Source organism: Lepidothrix coronata, unplaced genomic scaffold (genome assembly GCF_001604755.1).
Source record: "Lepidothrix coronata isolate B3197 unplaced genomic scaffold, Lepidothrix_coronata-1.0 Scaffold179, whole genome shotgun sequence".
NCBI lineage: Eukaryota > Metazoa > Chordata > Aves > Passeriformes > Pipridae > Lepidothrix > Lepidothrix coronata.
Window position 1 is genome coordinate 1,870,546 of NW_016690359.1, and position 16,296 is coordinate 1,886,841.

A 16,296-nucleotide genomic window follows, 5' to 3' on the forward strand; every position below is an offset into this window, starting at 1 on the left:
CAGACCCCAAGCAAGAAGTCCAGGTCCCTCCGGAGGGGAGATTTAGCTCCCGCCTGGATTTAGCTGCTACCCCCGGTCTCCATCCATCCCCTCCCGCCCCCCCCCCCCGCCCTCCACCATGGGGCTGGGCTGTTTAAAACCCTCGGTCAGTCTCCTCGGGTCCCCCGCCCCCGCCACCACGGCCGAGGAGGCCCTGCCCCCCCCCGAGAGCGACAGCGAGGCCTGGGCGGCCGTCGTGCCCCCCGTGAGTGGGGGAGGGGCCGGGGGGGTGGGTGGGGGTCAGGGGGGGAGGTGTGACCCCCGTGTGGGGGAGGGGCAGGGAGGTGGAGGGCGGGGGGGGGGGCGGGAGGTGATGGATGGAGACCGGTGGTAGCAGCTAAATCCAGGCGGGAGCTAAATCTCCCCTCCGGAGGGACCTGGACTTCTTGCTTGGGGTCTGGAAGACGCGGCGGGGACCTGCTGAAGGTGGGGAAGGTGGGCGGTGGGGAAAGGGGGGTGGTGGAGGAAAATCGCATCGCTGGTGGTGTTTTGGTTTTGGCTGGAAGGCTGTGCCCACGCGAGACCGCTCCGGCCGCTGCTCACCTCGGGGGAAAGTGGAGCCGGGGGTTTTCCGCCCGCTCCCCATCGCTGTGGATCGCGGCCGGGGACCCGGCTGGGGTTTGGGGAGGCCCGTCGCGAGATGTACCAGAGTTTAGCCATGGCAGCGAACCCCGGCCCTCCGGCGTACGAGGGGGCAGGTGGCTTCATGCACAGCGCGGCCGCAGCGTCCCCGGTCTATGTGCCCACCACGAGAGTCACCTCCATGCTCCCCAGCCTGCCCTACCTCCAGAGCAGCGGCTCTTCCCAGCAAGGCAGCCCCGTCTCCAGCCACTCCATCTGGACTCAGCCCGGAGCCGAAAGCGCCGCTTACAATCCCGGATCTTCTCACCCTCCCGTGTCACCTCGGTTCTCCTTCTCCACCAGCACCCCCATCCCTGCCACCTCTTCCCGGGAAGCGGCGGCGGCTTACAGCGGCTCCTTGAACCTTTCTGCTAACGGGAGGGAGCAGTACAGCAGGGGCTTCGGCAGCTCCTACTCCAGCCCCTACCCGGCCTATATGAGCCCCGAAATGGCCACGACCTGGACTTCCTCGCCCTTCGACAGCCCGATGCTGCACAACCTGCAGAGCCGAGGGACGCCCGCGGCCGCCCGGCACGCCAACATCGGTGAGCACAGACGGGATTGGCACAGGGGAGGGAGGCTTTCACCCCGTCACCCCCCTAGATTTTGGTGCACGTACCCCTCTGAGTGTAGATTCAGGATGGGCGAAGGGCAGGAGGGAGAAATTCGGGGTATTCGGGATGTCGCTGTCGGAGCCGCCTCTCCGGCTTCAACCCCGCTATGCTGTGGTTGCCCCCCCTGCACACACATTTACTCTGAAAAACCATTTCCAAATATCCTCAAAGACTACAGCTGCCAAAAAAAAAATTGATAAAATTTAAATAAAATTTAGGGTAGGCCCGAGGCAAGGAATGATGTGACGAGCTCCGGCGCCAAGGCCCTGCTGGCTCCACAAATAGCTCCGAGGGGATTTGGGGGTTGCGATGGGGATGGTCGTGGTCTCCGGGACCACAATATTCCATGGGCACGCAGGTAGCCCCTCCCTGAGCTGGATTTAGGTGTAAAACGGGGAAAGTTTGTTTGGAAAATCAAGAAATCAAAGTTTGGCCAGTGAATCCCAGATCTGTCCTTCGGGTTGTTTTACGTTCCAGCCTTTTTAAAATTATTTTTGGGGAGTTTAGTTAGGCTGGAAAAAGGGAGACTGAAGGGAAATTTAGAGCTGAGGTGAGAGAGACAATGGAGAAGGAGAAAAAGAAATGCATCCACATTTATTATCCTGTTTTTGGGGAACTCAGGCACATCGGAACAACCCAACCGTGTAATTCAGCGTCACTTTGGTCCTAAAAATCTCAGCCCTGATCTCTTGTGCTGCTCCCAGTCTTGGAACTTTTCATTTCATTATGCCTCTGGTTCCTACGACCAAAAATTGGTCCAAATGGCTCAAAATATTGTTTTTATTTTTTCCTGGGGTGGAAGAGGGATAAATGGACAGAGAAATGTGGGGCACGAATTCGCATTGCAGCTTCATAAACCCTGTTTTCCTTCCCGCCTTCTCTCAGTGAAGGTATTTCTGTCGGCTTCGGGGTCGGGGTTAACAAAGAAAATGCCTCAAATTTGTCTGCAGATACTTTTTAAGATTGTGTTCTTAAGACTTAATTTTGGAGTGTGAGTTTTTCATCGTGTCTAACAAGATTTGCGTTATCTTTAGCATTATTTTAAGATGCTAAAAGATGGAAAGTTGGGCGCCGGTGAAGACTTGGCCTTGCCAATGTCTTTTACTTTTCTTTGGGTGCTAAGAAATTGCTTAGGATGGGGAACAGATTAAGGATAAAATTTTAACCAGCCAGGCAATGCTTTCGGGAAGCCATGAGAAGGTGGAAAGTAGAGGAAAAAAGCAAGATGAATTAAATAATCAAATATTAATTGAATATCAATGAAGACATATGAATATTTGTATTTGACTGTGGTGCCATCTGTTCCTTGGGGAAAAAAAAATCACCTTTTTTTTTGCGGTGGTCTCAAAAGACTCTTAATAAAAAATAAACTAAACCCGAAATAATATTAATGAAGAATTGCAGTTGAAAAATACCCGGCAGCTTTTAAAGTGCCAGAGACTGAGCGTGGGGATTTGGGGGTTTCGAGCCCTGTGGTTTGCGTTGCAGGTCTGCATGTTGGTGGCAAAAAGTGGGTTTTATCCAGGCTTTTAAATAGCACTGGGAAGGGCGGACGAGTTAAACCAGTCCAGAAAAGGGTTGTTAATGATGGAGAAAGGCGACGGGACTCCCCTTCATGGCCAGGTCCTGATTCGGGGGCCGGATTCACGGGATCGCCGAGGGCAGCGCGGCAGAATCCACGGGATTCATTAGCACGGGTCTGATTACGTCTCTGCCTTGAATATGGAAAAGCCCTTGGATTTTAAATCAAAAGTGCTTGGGTTTTGATTAAAAAAAAAATAAATAAATAGAAACTTCCAGAGAGCTGGAAAGTTTTAAATCCAGGATTAAGATGGATTTTTGGAAGACAGCTCCTTGGGGAAGCAGGACCTGCCCCGTTCCCCCTTCTCCCCCGAGTCGGGACGCGATCGCTGCCGGGTCCCTCCTCGACGGCGGGGCGATGCTTTGCGCAGGCTGTGGGGATCGAGGGGGTTGTGTGAAGCGTGTAAAGGCTGGTTGGGTGTTCTGAGCTTGGAGAAGTGTTTTATTTTAACGATTTTAAGAGTAAAAAACCCTGAAGGCACTGAAAGATGTAGTGGGGAGGGGAAGCACCGTTGTGGATTGCACCCAACACAGACCCACTTTAACACCACATCCGAGCCTGGCTCACCACCTGAGCGGTCCCTGCATGTGGAATCGACTCCTTCTTTGCCTTTCCTTAATTTTATTCTCTGCACAATGAGGAATCTCGAGGTGGAAACGGAATCCTTCGCTCAGGGCTCTATTAAATCAAGCGATATTTGCAATGGTCTTGTTTTCTTTTCCCAAAGAACCGCTTTTGGATAGTGCTAAATGCAGGGCATCTGCAAGGCCACTGAAATTTTAATTATTATAATTTTTTAATAATAAAGATCAAATCTAGGCATGCATAGCTGATTATGCAGACATGGATTCACAGTCTATGCAATTGGGCATTACATTTTTTCCCCTTTTTATGTGTATATATATCCCAGTAACAATAAAGAAAAACGCAGGGGAAAGAAGTTTTGTGAAAATGTATTCGGAGAAAATAACACTAAAAGAAATACAAATCTTTTTTTTTTTTTTCCCCTAAGAAGAGGAATTTTGGCTTGGGTTGAAACATCATAAAGCACTGGGAAGGTTGGGTGGGTAAACTACAATGGCCCATTTGAAAAACTTCCCCTTGGTGTGAGTTCAAAATGCCAAATCTGGGCTTTTTAGGGTAAGTTTGGTGACTGATTTCATTACCCTGAAGAGCAGGATCAGACCATGCGGTCGAGGCAGTGAACTTGCTCCAGGCATTGCCTGGGATGGAGTTACAGTGAATTCCCGACTTAATGAGGCATGAAAAGGACCTGCTGCAAAGTCCCCTCTCAAAAGACTTCCCTGCCAGCACCAAAAATCTCTCGAAATCTCTCCCAAAATAAGCCTGGACGGGCAGTTTGCCTCTTCCTCCTTCTCCAGGCAGAGGGGAGCAGGGATGGAGGGCGGCACGGGCGTCTGAGCGCATCCAGCCCACGGCGATTTGCTGCCTCCTGGATGTTTCCAGGCTGGGAATAGAGGGTCAGATTCCAGTTTGCCATCCCTACTCCCTTTAATTTTGCTTATAGCGGGGATTTTACTTTTGCTGTGGGCTCAGGAGGTTAGGAATAAATTGGGGCGGGGGGCTGTGGGCATTCCTGGTGGGTGCTTTTAGGGCTTTTTTTGGCTAAGTCGAAGTCAGGGCTCCTCAAACAGGCACCGCTGGAAGACAGTAACAGCATCTGGGAAGATCAAAGCCTGGAGCAGACGCTGGGCTGGAAAATGCTGGTGGTGGGGGAGATATTGGGAAACAGATCTTAAGCTTTGCCATAGGGATGCTAAGAGATTTGTCCTGTCGCATGCCGGGGCCGGCATTCCCAGTGTTTCATTGGCATTTGTTACAACCCTCTGCCCTACAAGCAGCCCCTGACCTTCCCCACTCACCGCAGGACACGGTGGTTTGTCCCTGTGGGGTGGCAGGCGACGAGGGGAGCCCAGAACCTCTCCTGTCCCTGCCCCCGGAGAGATGGGACCGTACGGTGGAAGGATGGGGCTGTCGGATGGAGGGTTGAGACCGTGGGGTGGTGGGATGGGACCGTCGGATGGAAGGATGGGGCCACAGGACAGAGAGACGGGGCTGAAGAATGGCGGGAATGGTTGGAGGATGGCGAGATGGGGCTGTGGGACAGCAGGATGGGACCGTAGGACGTGTCTGCATTTTACAGGGGATCCTACATCCCCTGTTTCGCAATCGGTTGCATTTCTCACCTCGGGGAAGGTTTACCCAGGGCTTTGTTCCCCTCTGTGGGTTTCAAGCCACCTCCTGCTCTCCTGCCTAATTTAATTGTCACTCGTCAGTCTGGGATTTGGGATGAAACCCACAGAATTAGGGTTTCTAATCTTTGAGCAAGACCAAGCTCAAACAGGCAAATGTTTATTCCCCCTCAAATCCCCAAACAGTAGATTTTAAATTGCAAATAAAGCAGCAATAATAATAAAAATATCACCGTCATGGGCACTCTGTCATCCTTATTAATAACTCAATTCCTTAATTAAAAATGGTGTAGTATATAATATATTATAAATGGTCATCAATTTTTGTAGAGCAATAAAACTTAAGGTAGTGGATAGTGGTGCTTAATCTAAGCCTTTATTAAGCCAGGATTAATTATTTTTCTCCTCCACACACACCCTCATATGCATTTCTTTATCCCTACAAGAATAACAGCAATATTTTTTTTAACAGCCTGTATTATGCTCTCTCCATATTTTTTTTTGCCAGCAATTTAGGAAGAAAGAGGCAAAATCCTTGGAAATAGATGAGTATTTATCAGGCAGTGTTTCCCAAAGGAAACCAGCCCAAACCTGATGCCTCTGTATTCTTCTCATGATGGGAAAACCTTGGCTTTGAGGGCAGGGAGACGGTCCCCAAAACTGGTTATCCCAAATGCAGAGGGGTATTTTGAATGTGCAAACTCTCTCACTCTAAAAATTTAAGGATAAATTAGGAAAAAAAAACCCACCAAAAAAGCACCAAACAGCAAATAAAATCCCAAACTGGGTGAAAAAGCGGCAGCACAGCGAGTTTTTGTGCCTGAAGGTCAGCAGCTTGTTGCTGCTGGGGGAGGATATGTGGAGGGGCTGCTAAAATAAGGTGGGAAAATGTGATTTGAAGGAAAATCCAATTTAAAAAAATTGATACTGTTGTCCCAAACTCACAGAGACCTTGTTTCTCATTGGCACAGGGCTCTACATTGAAAATTTTGCTCCTTGAGCCCCGTGGAGCGTTGTGAACACAGGAAAAAAGAGATGGAGAAATGGGATATTTGGGGATCTCCCCTTGCTTGGTGATGTTCCTGGGGGTACACAGGACAGAGAAAGGTGGGGGGATCCAGATCAATGTCTTGGGTCCTTCCAGGCTTTTGCAACCTAATTATAACGAGACTTAAAGAAGCTTCTGCTTCCCATTTGAGGCTCATCCCTGCCTGTGAAACCAGGTGGAAACCTACCCAGAGAGCTCAGTGCATGGGCTTAAAGCAGCCAGTTTTGCTCATGCTGGGAGGAAAGAGGCAGAAATGCAGATTTTTTTGCTGGGACAACCATGCTGGCCCCACATTCCAGGCACGTATGGTCCCCAAACAAGGTGATTACGCTGCCAAAACCTCTTGGTTGTAACAGCGAGGTTGGGTTGTTACAGGCACCACTCGATTTGGAGAGAGGAATGTGTGTAATTATGCCTGTAGGACTGCAAAAAAAAGGGAGATTGGAATATTTGGAAATGCCAAACATTCACCTTGTCGATGGGTCTGAATTCGCGGTGCCGTCTGGCAGGAAGGCGTAAATACGCCTTTGGCAGGCGAATGTGAAACACTGCTTAAATAACCGGGGAAATAGGTGAGAATATGCTCTTACCTCTCAAATTTACTCTAATAATAGAAGAAAATTTCATTATAAGGTTGGATTGAGGTTTTTTTTTTAATCTAGTGGCTAAGAAAAAAGCGGTGGGTCCCCTTTGCAGGACAAAACCCTTCGCAGCGTGTCTACGCTAACATCCCGCGTTACAAAACATTAAAACCTCTCTGGCCTTTCCAAGTCTTCCCCACATCACTGGTCACGGTGACCCAAGCTGTAAATACATCTGTAATGACAAATTAAACCCAATTATCTGCCATGCCTGAGCAGTGAGGTCTTTCTGCACACGGGTGCGTGACAGCACTTGAGAATAATTCAATCACCGTTGGTTGTGGCACGAGTGGTATTAAATTAAAGGCTCTTCTGAAAGGCCCTGAGTTTCTGCCATGCCGAGGGATGCCGTGCTCCTGCTCCAAAAATGTTGGGTGTTTTCCTTTACACTTTTCCAGGAGCTCCTTGCTGCAGGGTATGTTGAGCTTGCAGCACTCCCCGTGCTGTTGCAGCCTTTCAAACACTTGCGGCACTCGGTGGTGATTTCTTTTTCAACATGATAAGTTTGAGCTGGATTTTCTCATCCCCCAAAAAAAGCACAGGCTGGGTTTGCTTAGAAAGAAGAGTTGGGCAGAGATTTTCCAAGCTGGATGCAGATCTGACCCCGCCATCAGTGCTGAAATGTTTCAGCTTTCGGGTTTTGGCAAGGGCTGGGTTTTAAAGCCAAGTACGGGGCAGTGTCAACGGGAAGCAAATATATTATTTTCCTTTCCAAGAAATGCCCAGTGATTAATTTTTTTCTCAATTATTTGCTGGCACAGAGGGGTTTTTTATGCTTAATTAGGTGGATACCTAAATGTAGACTGAGCCCTTTGGCTGGGGGGAACAAAGTTGAGTCATTCCCATGTCTTTTCGCTGTTTTCTCTGTCTTTCTAAGGCCAAACCTGGGTTGTTTTGCCCAGGTTGCAGGACCAGCCCTCCCCCAAAAACCAGATTCTATATGGATAAAAAAACCTCAACCTCAAAAATACCCACATTCATTGCTTAGAGGTGAAACCATCCCTGTTTTAAAGCACAGGAAGGTTCACTGGGAGCTGCTGCAGGATCAGGCCCATGCAAAAAGATTCCATAGGGAAGAAATGCAGCCCACTGCAAGTTACATGGGAATTTACATGTTTTCTTGGGAAGATGAAGGCCCAAAATCCAGTGGGACCTCTCTTTTTTTTTTTTTATTGAAAAGTGGCCACTTGCTTTATATGTTGCAGCATAAAGGGATTTGTGATTTTTTAAAATTATTTTTAGAGACCCGTAAAGCTTGTGAGCTCCTTATCAGAGCCAGCTGGGCTTGCACCTCTCACACCAGCCTTGAGAGAGACTCAGAAATTCATTTTGTTTGTGAAAGAGGAAAACAAAAAATCATGGAAAGTCAAGGAAAAATAAGTTTTCCACCAGAGGTGGGGTGAGGGCAGCCGGATGAGGGACACAGCCGGACCAGTCTCCCATCTCCACAAGGGACTGGTACTGGATCCTTCTGAATCTGGGATAACAAAATTGCTGCCTGGAAATGTTTCCTCCTAATCCCTGGGAATTAAGTTGGTGTCTGCTGGGGGAGCATTTCAGGAGAGGTCCCGTGGTGGGGGACCTGCTCTTGCTCTTCTTCCCGAAGCTCAGCCCTTTTCCATTGGTCGGTGCTTCCAGTAACAGCGGGGTGGAATTACAGGGTGCTGGGATAGGGCTGGGAGCCTGTTGCCTCCAGGCTCTTCTAAGAGGTTAAAACCCAAGTCTGGGGGCAGAGATGGAGAAAGGGGGGAGAAGGATCATCAGAGCAGGTCCATCAGAGCCGGTCCATCAGAGCAGGATTTTGCCAATTCTTCCTGGCTTTTCCACACTGCTTGAACAGAGCTCTCTAATATTAAAGCAAATTCCAGGTTGTCCTCTGACCGAAGGCCAGGGGGTTGTGTTGTCTCCTTTGGCTCTGCAAACATCTCCAGACAGTTCAGGAGACATCCCCCTCTTGCAAGATTCTCAGCTGCCTGTGCTTTGGAGAACCTCAATTTTCTTTCAAGTTCCAGGTTCCAGACTCATGTTATCATATGTCAGGCTCTGCTTTTGCAGAAAAGGAAGGAGCAACTTTTCTGGACAAGGGAGAGGATGGAAAACTCTGATTCCTTAATCTTAATGCTGAAATTCTAGAAGAGGCAAAAAACCCCCCAACTAATATTTATTAGTTAAACTCCTACGAGTTTCCAAGCCGGGCTCTTGGGTCTGCAAGTCAGGGAGCCACCATTATTCAATATTCAGGGAGCCACCAGTGTTTAATATTCAGAGAACCACCACTATTCAATATTCAGGGAGCCACCATTATTCAATATTCAGGGTTTGCAGTGCTGGAGCTGTAAAAAAATCAGTGAAGCTGTGAGCCCCAGACATCAGGACTCCTCTGAATGACGCTTGGCCCCAGATGTCTGAGATTATTTTGGGAAGAGAGTGCTGGCTCCAGGGGCTGGCTGCTCTGGGGACTGGTTGCTGGGAAGTTGGGACATGCCTCGGTGGCGTGGAGCATGAGAGGGGAAGCTGGTTTGGGAGGGGTGTCTCATCCTCATGCTCCCCTGGGCTGGGAGGATGCTCTGGGTCCCAGGCACGACTGAGGTTTTTATCCGGGGGTTTCCCATGTTCAGTCCTTCCTTACTTCAATATGACAAATCAGTAGTGCTGTATCCTGACCCTCTGGATGTGAAGATCTGTCCTGGAGGGCCTTTCCACCTCCCAAAACAAGTAGGACCACAAGCAGGAGGGTGAAATCCCCCTCACACCCCCTCCCCTTTGCCTCCAGCCAGGGAAGGGTCTCACTCGGTCAGAGTGAACTGCCTGCCCTCCCCATCCAATTCTATTCCTAAACCCACATCCCAGTCAGACTCTGCCACCTCCCTTCACACAAAATCAATAACAACGGGTGAGCAGGTTAATTATAATCACAGAATAAACGCCACGGTCTCAAAGTTCACTCAACTCCAGCAGCATTTCGAAAATGAGCGGACGACGCCAAGAAACTTTCATTGATTCCTCCGGGGCAGGTGTGGGAGTTTGAACCTGTCCCCAGGCTGATCTTGATTTGAGACCTGCTCAATTTTCCTCCTTATCTCGACTTTCGCCTATCTTATAATGCCTGTTATTTTAGATAAAAAGTCCAATCAATTGAGTTAGAAAAACTGCAAGTTATATGTTGCCCTGATAAGTTCGGTACCCGCTGTTTTATTGGCCTGGGCTGTGAACTGACCTCTGCAGATGCTTTATTGTCCCTTCCTCCCGCCCCGCTCGGGGGCTGAGTTGACTTAATGTCCAGAATAACTAATAAAAGAGGAAAAGAGAAGGGCCAGGGGTTAGACAAACTCACTGTCCCTTCTAATGGGATGAACCATAGTAAACACCTTTTTTGTTTGTCCCTGGCTGGCATCCCACAGGGAAGCCAAAATCTGGCCTGGCTTATGGTGGAGCTCCTCTGAGTGGGATTTATCAGTGTAACACCTCCAAACTGGAAGCAGAGCCTGTGACTAAATTAGTGAAATTAGAAGAAAACTGGGACAGGGGTTTGGATATGTCAATATTGGCCAGTGCCATCATTCTCAGTCATGGGCCGGACATGTGGAGCCCAGCATATCTCATATATTCCTACACATGGTATGTACATGTTTTATGTTCATAAAATGGAGGCTTTTAATGTATCACATATGTTTTACATATACAAAGTGAGTTTTTAAAAATATATGTGTGTCTGTGTGGGTTATATTTGTGCACATATGTATAGATATAAATGCACACATGATTCTATATGTTCTATATAGAAATATAATAATAATAATTTTAATAGCAAAATCAGAGAGAATTGATTGGAGATGATTCTTATCTCATTACAAAGGCATTATTAAGGACATTCCTGGCACCCTTGCCCTTGGAAGGGGGGTTGGAACTACAAGATTTTTAAGGTCCCTTCCAACCCAAACCATTCTGTGATTCTATGGCATGGCATATATATATATATATATATGTATATACATACACACACATATAATAATAATAGTAATAATAATAATAATAATAATAATAATAATAATAATAATAATAATAATAATAATAATAATAATAATAATACAATTGACTGTATTCCTACAAGAAGGACCTTGCCCATTTGACTTGGATAAATGTCTTTCCTTCTGATCTGCACCAGCCTGGGAAAAAAGCCACCCCAACCTTTGAGTTTCTGGAGTTGCAGAAATGCAGGTCGGAAGATCTCTAGTCCAGTCTCCTGTTTGAAGCAGGACAACCACCAGCAGTGGCTGAGGGCAGTGGTGATTTCATGTGGATGAGGCTTGGGAATGCCCAGGGATGGACACTGCTCCAGCTCCTAAAGAAAACCAAACAGACCACGCTCTTCAGTCACTGGTGGTTTTTGGGGTTGTCCTGTGCAGGGCCAGGAGTTGGACTTGATGATCCTTGTGGGTCCCTTCCAACTCAGGATGTTCTTTTACTCTGTATCAGGGCTCCTGACACAGTCCAAGCACAGACCACCTCAGCCTGACCCCAGCATCTCCTGGTGCAGCTCCTGGGGAGCAGTTTGGATGTGACCACTGCAGATCGGGGTCTCAGAACATCTGAACATGGCTGGACTCTGTTGGTTGGGCTTAGGGTGAGGGTTCACTGGTTACCTGGTAACTGGTCCAGGTTCACCAGTTACCCTGTAGCCATAAGGCCAATTCCCATGGCTCAGCCACAGAACAGCAGCTTGGCAGACTCCACAGCACACCTGCTTGTGGTCCCCTGTGGGTTCACCATGTACAGCTGCATGTCAGCCGTGATCCTTTACATGTGCTCGACTCGGGAACAGCTGCCCAGGTGGGATCATGGCATTGCAGATTCCAAGCTTTTCTGATCTTCTACATTTTTTCCCCACTGTCCCTTCCCTGATGTCATCAAAGAAGAGTCTCCTGTCGGACAAGTCCATTTGGAGATGGGCCATATTTCAAGGAGGATAACACTGAGGCTGTTTTTCCCTAGTCAAAAGAGAGAAAGACCATTTCCAGATGCCTTCTGCCAAGCAGACCCCAGGCTGTGGATGGCCCCATCCTGCCCATTCCCTGGGCTCTCTGTGCTAATCTGAGATTTGTTAAAAAATATTTGGACAGTCGATAAGCAGAGGAATCTCCTGTTTAACAGAAGAGCCCCAGATATTTACAAGTGTAAGAATTGTAAGTACAAGTAAGGAAGGGGAGGTCACCTTGGTGTGTGGGATCAGGCCTGAATCCCAGCACAAGGAAACAGACCTTGGAGCTCACTCAGGTACAGCCTGACAGTCAGTAGAAGTTGCTGTTGGACACCAGGTTGCTATCAAAGGGGTGGCCATGTTCCAACCAAAAGACCCTGCATCCTTGGGGATGTCTGCATTCCTGTCCCCTGTAGAGCAGGCTGTGCACCTTTGGGATGTGGAACATGGTACTTCAGTGTGGAGGTCGACTGTCCCTCCACTCAGCACTGGTACAACCATTGGAATTGGTGGTTTGGGGTCTGGTGGTTCTGGTGTGCTGCAGAGCTGTGAGTGCTTTTCTGAGCAACCAGGCTGGCCAGTCCCCAAGGACCATCTCCTGCCCCTTCCTACAAACAGTTTGTTTAGACACGATTTAGAGGCATCCAGGCTGTTTCCACCCACCCTTCTTCCACCCATTTCTTGCCTCCATACTTATGACTGTGGCCTTTGAAAGCTGTCCTCTTGCCCCCCTACAGTTTTGCTCCTTCTCATAGGGGAAGAACATTGCCACAAAGAGATGAAAAGCATTGTTCAAGGGAATCTTTTTGCAGAGCCAAGACTGAACTCAAAGCCAGGCCCAGAATTTGACCAACTGTGTCCCTCTTGCACATGATCTCAGCTGGTCCTTTGGCTGCTTCTACCTCCACTGTCCTTCAAATTGGAGAAAACATATCCATAAAGGAAAGGAGTATTCCTGGCTGCTGGCAATGGTGTGTGCCACAGACCTTGGCTTGCCTCAGGCAGAGGAGGGAACGTTGCAGAGGAGGGACACAATGTTCCCTTTGCCTTGACAGGAAACATTTGGCCTGGGAAGGATTGCACAGGAACAGTCTCTCCGTGGTGTTTCATGAGGCGAGGGAAAACCAGCTTCCTTTGCCTTTTAGAAAGCCAGACTGGAAGTTGAATGTTTCATCAGCAATCAGTAGGGTCTTTATGTTTTCAGAGGAAAACTGTTGGGTCCAGGCAGCCAACTGAGTACACAACCATTTTCTCCACCATAGACGTGTCAGATAAACCCTAAACCTTTCTGGGAGAGCACCAAGCCATTTCTGTGCAGCTGCACAATGGTGCTTTTTGCTTGAAACCATATTTCTGGCTAAGTCTGGGGAATTTACCTGTTTCTCCACTTCCTGAGGATCATCAATCACACAAGTGATGCCTTCTGTTAATCCAGAGCAGGGGAGAGTAGGGAGTCACATTCCGCCAGCACCCAGCCCAGTGATGGGCACTACTCAGACAGACGCTGTTCTGCTCTCCCTACATCTGGGTCCACTAGTCTCTAAAATAGTGGGGCCTTGGATGAATCTCTCCCAAATTCTGTCAGAGGGGAAACAGGCAGAGAAGAGGGAGGTGGCAAAAAAGCCAATGGGCAGAACCTGTTTTTACAGAAACACGCTCAACTCCATTAGCTCCATTCTCAGCTTTCTGATCCCAGCCTGTGTGCTGAGCTGATGATGTCCCCATGGACAAAGGACAGCTTTCCTTTGGCTCCCCCATACGTAAATTTTGGCTTTTTTATTTACAGTCACTCCCTGCCCTTCTACTTTTCCTTATCCTTGTTTTGCTGTTACCTTCCTTTCCAGTTCAGCCCTTCTCCACCATGGTCTTGGACCGAGCAGCACTTTTAACTGCTGTGATCTGACCAGAAACATTTTGGTGGTTTTTTTCCCCTTGAAACTTTGGCTTCTGGAATTGTGCAATTTATGGGAACATTCCAAAGAAATAGAAGATGTGACTTTGAGCTCCACTACCTGCAGCAAAACACCGATTAAAAGGAGCCTGAAAGGCTTGTAGTGTAGGAATGGTTTCCATACCATCACTTTTTAATGGAAACAATCTTGGGATCTGGGACAAAGCAGTTGGGAATACCGAATCCTTTTCCCCCTTGCCATGCTGTTGTGGCTGTCCCCTGAAGCAGAAGGTGAGGGTGTCTTGGATGGAATTCCAGTGTGTCCACGTCCTTTGCCTCAGCTGTGAGTGCCCCTGAGAGTCCATTTGGAATTTGTGTATACACAGGATCGTGGCTCTCACCTCTTATCATAACAAATTGTTTTAGGAAACTGCTTCTCTGCTGGGAAAACTGCTCTCAGAGTCTGTTTAGAGCCTGTAAGTGGCCTGACTGTGTTTGAAGGACAGCTTCTCCTTTGTTGAGTTGCTTCATTGGGTTGAGAAGACACTTCTGCAGGGGGAAATGTTGATATCAAATATCTCTCCAGCTGTAAACAAAACTCCAGTGCTGTATTAATGGAAGTCTCTTTCCATTCCTCTTCACCCAGAGGGGGTGAAAGCAGGAGGGGGCTGGAGGGAAGCAGAAGGTAGACAAACTCATTGTTTCTCATGTGGGAGGATCTGACCCAAACCAGTGTAGGGAGGGCTCTTTGTCCCCTTCCAGAGGCTGGTTTGGGAATAGAAACTTATGAACTGGGTGCTGGCTTTGAGCTGAAGGATTCAAAGTCTTTCCTTTTTCTGTTTTTATTTCTTTGGGTCCTGATCCATCAGTTTCATGTGTTCAAGATGATCCCTTCATTGCTAATAGATTTCTCTGTAGAGTCATGGAATCCCAGAACAGTTTGGGTCGGAAGGGACCTTGAAGATCACCTTGTTCCAACCCCCCCATACCTTCCACTAGACCAGGTTACTCCAAGCACCATCCAACTCAGTCTTAAACACTTTTAGAGGTGGATTGTTTAAAAAAAGCCCAAAGATCTTGACCTAGGAGTGGACATAGTGTCAGGCTGGCAGAGTTGGGGTTTGCAGAGATGGTGGAAAGGCCCAGAGAAGGCGCTTCAAGCCTCTCTCTAGACTCAAGCCCTGGACAAGCTCCCTCTGATCCCCAGTTGACTTGTTGCAAGAGGATATCTGGTTCTCCTGACTGGGAAGGCAAAAGTCCTCAGGCTTTGGGTGAGCCATGTCCTCGATCAGAGATGCTGTCAGGACCTTCCTATGCTAGGAAAAGTGCCTGTAGGGGTGGGCTGGCTGTGCTCAGATCTGCTCTGTTGTTGATCCCAGCATTGTCTCTAAAGGTTGATCCCTTCGGACCTGGAGGTGGATGTGAAGGACCCCTCCCAATGACTAAGAGTCATGAAGGACCATATCCAAGAATTCTTTTTCCCTACAAGACCCCAGCACCCCACTTAGGAGTTGCTCCTGGCTCCCTGGGGACTGAATGTCCCATTGTGGAAAGTATTTCTGACATGAGTGTGCTCAAGGCCTCACCCAAGATTAGGAGGCTGTTGTGCAACACACAAGTGACATTTCCTGCCCTGGGGACCTTGCAGTGCCCATAAACTGTAGGTGTGAGGGAAAAAAATCTCCTTTGACAGAGCAAGATGATGACCAGGATAGGGATGGGACACAATCCGTCCTCTCCACTGGTCATTCAGAGACATTTCATGATCTGCTTTCACGTGACAAGCTCCTTCATTGACTAAAGGCAGGGTTTTATGAAGAATTAAGTAGAGGGCCATCAGCATTAGTCAACACCAGGAGCCTAGCCCATAAAATGATCCAAAGACTGATATTATACAAGATAAGACCTCTACAAAGGCACGTGGGGGAGTTCAAAGAGGAAGATGAGGCCACTCAGCAAACACAAGGCTACTCCAGCCATGAACTGGCGTCCTTCTCAGCCTGATCAGCAAACCTTATCCTTCCCTCAATCCTGTCCCACTGCTGGCCATACCTGGCTTTGGGAGAGGGAGTAAATCTTTCCAGCAGAAAGGCTGTTACAGAGGTCACCGGATGGACCCATAAATCTCCATTATCAGGCAGCGGCTCCTGTGCCACGGGACGGAAATTATTGCCCTGAGTGTGACTGGGGGAGCCTTTCCTTCCCCCCTCATTGTTCAGGGCCCTCCGGGAGCCGCTCGGGCAATTTGCTGCCTGAATAAACGTTTCCTTTCCCCGCTGCTAAGTACAAGGAATAAGTGTCAGGAGATCTCATAATGCCAGGATTTAGAGCTCCAGCCCCGAGACAGAAGCCAAGAAAACACTTTGCTGCTTTTTCCTGGGGAGTCTCCCTAATCCCCATTATTAATAACAGTGACAAATTAAACAATTAGTGCACTTGAAGCCCAGTGACCTCCATGCCCAATATAGCTCAGACTGATGGTGCATCCTGGTTCCTGTGGGTTTGGAGCCCTGGGAACTTTTGGGTTTCCTAGGTCTTGGACACCCACTCACAACAAACCACGTGGGCTGTGGGTCTTCAGGTGATATCTTATTATTTTGGAGACCCTCAGGTTTTTGAGAGCAGGTGTGGCCGGAAGGACAGCTCAGAAAGCTCCCCTTGAAAACTTC

At 48.4% G+C, this 16,296-nt stretch overlaps 1 protein-coding gene across 4 annotated transcripts in view; it reads left to right on the forward strand.

Annotated features, from left to right (window-relative positions):
• The first annotated feature begins 348 nt into the window (after positions 1-348).
• The window catches only part of GATA4 (GATA binding protein 4), a 30,928-nt gene continuing 14,980 nt past the window's right edge, over positions 349-16,296 (forward strand). For 2 of the 4 annotated variants that reach the window (XM_017830489.1, XM_017830490.1), the window contains exon 1: positions 492-1,205. In XM_017830489.1, coding sequence (XP_017685978.1) covers positions 680-1,205 — 526 coding nt within the window. In that variant the 5' untranslated portion in view covers positions 492-679. The other 2 variants (XM_017830492.1, XM_017830491.1) reach the window with 2 other exon arrangements.